The sequence below is a fragment of the Cyprinodon tularosa genome, unplaced genomic scaffold (assembly GCF_016077235.1).
Source record: "Cyprinodon tularosa strain WSP-4 unplaced genomic scaffold, ASM1607723v1 ctg2, whole genome shotgun sequence".
NCBI classification, from domain to species: Eukaryota; Metazoa; Chordata; class Actinopteri; order Cyprinodontiformes; family Cyprinodontidae; genus Cyprinodon; species Cyprinodon tularosa.
The window spans coordinates 587,727-594,013 of record NW_024038733.1 but is presented as its reverse complement, the minus strand read 5'-3'; the positions used below and the strand labels follow the sequence as shown (position 1 = coordinate 594,013).

Genomic DNA, 6,287 nt, shown 5'->3' with positions numbered 1-6,287 from the left:
AATACATAGAAAATATAAAGAACACTACAGGAGGCGTTCCCACAGACATCACTGCCTATGTAGACTTAAAAAAAAAACTGGGACATTTATTTTTTTTTCTGGGATAATATATTTTTAAATATATATATATATATATATATATATATATATATATATATATATATATATATATATATATATATATATATATATATATATATAATCTATTTTTTTGTCTTTTTGAATGGTTTTACGTTTATCTGATATGTTATGTTTTTGGTGATATTTCCTTATATGTTGTAATCTAAGGATTATTTTCCTTCCTTGTCCTATTTTGCGTTGCTATGTGGACTTTTTATACTATAAATAAAGCAAACGTTAATCCTATAAAACACAAATAATAGATGTATGTATTGAATTTACCAAACAGCTTGGTAATATTAAATTGCAATGGGTATCTTTAAACCAACCAGTAGCTCTGCCGTTGGTGCTGGCGGGCTTTTGGACTACAAATTCCTTGTGGCTTGTGAAATTGAACCCTATTGGTGGAGAAAATGACCCTTTCGGCCAATCAGATTGAGCCTTCCAAAAGGCAGAAAAAGCTGAAGTTGTGCTATTTCCTCTTCGACGAGTAACGTATGTCGACGGTGAGTTTTGTTATATTACTTGTATTTATTTTGAGCCAAGGTCGTTTTCTTTCGTTAATAACCATGCTGCTACATTTACCTGTGGCGAATGCATACGGAGGATTTCAACGGGGGGGAGACAGTTAATGCTAACTTTTAGTCTGACGCCGCCATTATACCACCGAAGAAGCACATCCCGCCCTCCTTCTCGAGTCTTTTCTTCTTCTTCTCCTCGATATCAGAAAGTAAGCAGTGCTGGTACAAGAAGTAAAACGGGCTACCTGCTCCAGCCATCGTTTCTTCGATCCCCGTAGGGAGGATGAAGCTATCAGACCTGGCAGAGAAGCTGGCTGCCACACCGGGGAAACGTTAGCCATGTTACAAAAAAAAGATGGCCATGTTAGCAGCGCTGCTCTGCTCACAGATAAAGCCACCGTGTTTGACTGCTACTAGCTCAGTTTAGCTTTGAACGGGCATGTTTATTGCTTCTCATTGGACTCCCAGCAATTCACAATCACAGTAGTTAAACGTTACACCGTCATGTACATTTAAGTTATGCTTATACAAGCGATTTTTAATTATTTGTTACAATTTAGTCAGTCCACCGCGGACATTTGCTCAGCAGTATTTAAACCATGATGGTTAACATTAGGACATCCTGCGTTTACATATACAAGGTCCGCTACTTTAAAACTGATAACACGAAGGGTACATCAAGAAACACGCCGTAATGGTGCAATAAGGTTGCAAATATGACCTGCATGACTCCATTTTATGTTCTCTTCTTATTTTGAAAGGGTAAACTTTAGTGTTAACTTAAAGGTATTATCTGTAAAGCACATTCTCAACAAGAACCCTTCAAACTCCTGCATCAACTATACATTCAACAGCAATGTAATCTTCAAAATAGGAAATGTTATACAAAGCTTTAAGATAAAGTAAATTAGGTGATACAAATTTAAGTTTGTGCAATAAAAAACAGAACAGTTGAACTACAGGTGCATCTTAGTAAAATGGATTGTCAGAGTTTAACTTGATTCCTTCAGTACAAAAATGAAAACCGGATACAGTTTTAGTTTAAAGGTTTACGGTTAATGAAAACCCCAAATTCTTGGACATCAATAACACATTAGACCTTAAAATAAATAAATATCCATACACTAAAGTCAGCCTATTGAGTTGTATAGCACTAAATATGCCCTGGGAGCTTGGTTGGGGCTCCTTAAAGGAATAGTACACCCAAAACATGATTAGCCTTCATTTTCTACTCACCCCCATGCTGAACAACACTCTGGAGTACTTTTTTGATATCTCAAATGCATCTGGAGATCTGGGAGGCTTCTTGCTGTCTGCTGACATTCAAATAATGGAGGTCTATGGTGCCCGAGACAGAAAGGTCCATAAAAGTCCACAAAAAACGTGTCAATATTCCTCCATACTGCTCGTCCAATGTATTCCAAGTGTCCTGAGTGGGTAGCGTCCAGAATTTACTCGAAACGAAGTCATTTAGAATGTTTTTAGAGCATAAACAGTAGTGTATAGGATTTCCTGAAAGCGCGCGCCTGCGAGTTCACGACGCTACGGAAACCGCAGCAGACCAAACCAGATGAAAGTGCGCAATAAATGCAAAATCACATTTTAGACCAAAAAGAGTAACACAATTTTTTTTATCCAAGTTTGATGATTTTCCACATTGAAATAATTATTCTCTTTAAAAAAAAATTTTTTCAGTAGCTTTAAATATGTAAATATATGTAAATATAAGTGTGCAACTGACACAAAACTAATGTCAAATACTAGAGTGGACAGACTTGTTTTTTATGTAAAATCATGTTATTTAAATTTTTCACTCTAAGAAAATCATTTAATTTCATGTCTGTTTTTAAGTGAACCACCGTGTGTAAGCAGACATCAGAAGCCCAGGGTAGAGCTACTCATGTCAGTTCTCTGACATCCCAGACAAATAATGCGTGGGACACTTAGACACAGCTATAAGAAATCTATTTATGCAATTTATTTGCGAAAAAATTATAGAGAATATGTACTCTTTTTAAAATGTTATTTGGTTCTTTATAATTTTTGGTAAAAGTTATGAAAAACCTTTAGATACTTTTAATACCACCAGGTAGCAGACTCTTGTCCTACATGAAACCTTTACATGGAAAGAGGATGGGACTAAAATGAATAGATCATGCAGAATGATTTCTCTAAATGGACAATAAAATTCCTTAAAGTTGGAAATGACAGGATCTGTCCCCAGACAGTCCCTGTAGTAGTATTTAAAAAAGTCAGATCTAAGGGCACCAAGTCAGCAGAGCCTTTCTAAATTAACTAATGCAAATGCTTTAAAACCTTTAGGAGATTTTTCTCTCATGTGTGTAATGATTTGTACAAGATATTCAGTGTAACTGTCTTGTTACTGATCTTCACCTCAGGTGGTCTAACCAGAGATTATGAACACTTAGTTGAACTACATTCCTTTAGCAGCTGAAATCTTTTCCTTCAATTGAGGCATTTAGTTAGGCTTTATGTCGATTTTTTTGAAACATTAGATTTTCGTAGTGTATTTTAATTATCTTGGTAATCTTTTAATACGTTATATTTTTTGTAATCTTTTAAGAGTACTCTACATATTTAAACGTATATATTTAATCCTTTAATTAAAACGTGACACCTTGTGCAAACGCCAACTTAAAATGGTTCAAGATGGATATGTTCATACTGAGGTTGGTTCTTTTTGAAGTTCCATCCTGGTAAGAGGAAGTGCTTCCTCTAATGTCACCATATTCTTCCTCGGGGTCATTAAAAATACTTGTCAATTTGTGCTACATAGGACAGGGTCATATTGCATAAAAATAAATTGTCTTTTCCATAACAGATCCAATTAAACCCCCCCCCCCCCCCCCCCCCCCTTTCTGCTTTCACAAAAAAAATTAAATAAATAAAACTTCCTTTTATTTTGATTATCCAATTAGGAAGTTGACCTGAATTCAGAGCACAACTAAATACAAGCTGTTGAAACATGCTGCTAAATGAAGTTGGTGGGTGCTGCTGCTGTAAACAATGAAAACATAACACAAAATGTGACATGAAGAGCTTGTTTAGTAGTGGGGACTGCGCATCTAGGAACAAAAAGTTATAGGCTGTCATCATTGGGAACTATGGAAGCCCAGTGGTTGCAGTGATAGGGGTGCAAATAATTATCATTTTGTATCGATGCACCGATCCAACAGCAGACGATCCGATGCAGCGATACGTCCGCAAGATAATTGATTCATGTTTTTTTTTTTTTTTTCTCCTGTCTGTTTTTATCCATTTGCTCCTGGACGTAATTCTGATGCCTGTGCTGCGGCGGTGCTAAACCTTTTTTGCCGTTTTACCTCGCTTCCTTTAGCCACTACCCTCTTTGCGCTTGTAGTATTTTTTGATGCAAGGCCTTTCAGAATGTATAATTCAAAGGCACTATTATTTTTCAGTGAATGAGGTTTTCATAGGCCTAGGTGGAGAACCACTTTGCTACTTCTGGTATTTGCTGTTGGTTCTCAAATAAAATGCATAACGATATTACAGCTTTCATTGATTTATTTCAAATTTTAAACATTGTCTAGCCTGTAAGGTAAAAAAATAAAATGTACCAATTAATCGAATCGTATGGCGGTGTACTTTTGAGTATGGAAAATAATCGAATTGTTGGGTCAGGAAATTGATACTGACTCGAATTGCCATGATGGGTGTGATTTACACCCCTAAGTGATAGGGGGGAAAATCAGTACAGCTCTAATGCTAAATGATTGGCTAGTTTTAACCATCAAAATCCTTCTGCATTTACTACAGAAAGACAATAGGTTATATGGACTTAAAGCTGTAGGCTTCTAAGTAGGCCTCTAACTATAAACAAGAAATAAATGAATCCCATGATGAAAATTAACCACATTATTAATTTTACTGAGCTTACTAATTCATATTTGCATGCTTGTTTGTTCCTTCTATCTCCTTTCTACTATGGAGTCCTGATAACAAAGGGTTTCCCTCCTGTGCTTTGGTCTTCATTAACCCTTCCCCTTATATTTGTCAAATATATTTTTTGCATATTTTATACACCAATAATTGTAAGTAAATTAATGTAAACAAAAAATCATTTAAAAATTAACATAATTACATCACTTTATAGTAAAAATATAGAATAAATAAGGCTGAGGTTTTTGTGAAATGGTGCTCTAGATTAAATCCTACATCAGAGAGCCAAAAAAATGTCCAATCATGTTAGGGTAGCTCAAACTGACATTGAGCGACGCCCGAGGTCACATGACTCATTCAGTAACGGATCCAACCCTATCATGTTATATAGGCAAGTTTTTGAGAAGGGCTGCCCGCACGCAGCATCAATATGTACCACCTGCTTTATATTGACCTGAGAAATGATTTAATACTTCTCAAATTTAGCAAATTCTTGGGTCAAAAGTTAGTTGGTGCTTCTTGAAGCTTCTGAAAATAGCTGAATGCTGTTAATAAGGTTGCCACCAGTTATTGCATTGTATAACGCACTATACATGTCATATCTCTAAATCTACAGCAAATGTTTAGAAATCGCCAAATTAAAAAACAGCATTCATTAATTAATAACCCATTTCTGAGTAAATGTCTTTTATCAGATCATTAAACAAAATAAAGACCAATATTTTTTCTTTTTATGGAAGTGACAAACTAGAGGGCGTTTTAGATTTGAAGCTGGTGCAATACAATGATTTTTTTTTTTTTTTTTTTGCCCATAGAGAAGTATTTTATGCACCATGAGGTTTGATTAAATAGGAAACACTGCAGAGATTGTGTTTGGGCTGTTGCTCCTCTCAGCAGCAGCGTGAGCCTGAATGCACCTCTGGTGAGACCAATTACAATACGTTTCTAATTGCTGTTTAAGCCAAATTTCGGTTCAGACCATGAAATGAAACAGACAGAGAGAGAGAGAGACTCTGTGCGGTCTCCACTCGAGCAGCAACCTGCGTGGTGAAAATAGGGATCGGCTCAGGCTCACCACGCGATGAGTCATCTTGGCAACTTTAGGAAATCTTGGCTCCCAGGCTGCCTTAGTGCTGCAAACACTCCTTTTTATCAGGAGAGGGCAATGTTCACAACCAAACCTAAGATGAATTACACTAGAAGAATTTGTATAAGCTTCACGTAGAGCTCTTACTCACTTATTTAAAAGCATGGATTAGTTTTGTGAACTGTTACACCTTATGTTTTTATCTAAGGCAGTTTCATATTTCTATGTTTCTTATAAAATGTTGATCTCTATTCCCCAGCAGTCATGGAGACCACATCTGTATACATGTGCTTCCCCTGCTACCAGGAGTTTAATACTCTAGAAGAAGTCCTTCAGCACCAGTTGACATGCACCGTTGAAGAGGATCAATCTAGCTCATCTGGACCTGCCCCTGCTAATGCTCCAGTGGTGCAGACACAGGTAACCACTGGAACAAGGCTCCCGGAGTTATTTTTATTCAATTCAGTCACTATTGATGTGGGTTTTACCTCAAAAATGGAAGCAATAAAACCGGTATTGTAGCTGTGTTGCACTAAGCAGACATATTGAACCTTCAGAGAATGACATTGAGTTGACAAGTAAATCTGTAGCCATGAAATACACGGTTTCCCTTTACCCATAATACTAATGCTGACCTT

At 36.4% G+C, this 6,287-nt stretch overlaps 1 protein-coding gene across 4 annotated transcripts in view; it reads left to right on the top strand.

Moving 5' to 3' along the window:
* The first annotated feature begins 505 nt into the window (after positions 1 to 505).
* Positions 506 to 6,287, top strand: part of znf574 (zinc finger protein 574) — a 33,856-nt gene continuing 28,074 nt past the window's right edge. Inside the window, exons 1-2 of one of the 4 annotated variants that reach the window (XM_038284321.1) lie at positions 506 to 626; positions 5,912 to 6,069. In XM_038284321.1, coding sequence (XP_038140249.1) covers positions 5,914 to 6,069 — 156 coding nt within the window. In that variant the 5' untranslated portion in view covers positions 506 to 626; positions 5,912 to 5,913. Of the gene's footprint in view, positions 627 to 705; positions 851 to 5,908; positions 6,070 to 6,287 lie in introns of those variants that run through there. The other 3 variants (XM_038284322.1, XM_038284324.1, XM_038284323.1) reach the window with 3 other exon arrangements.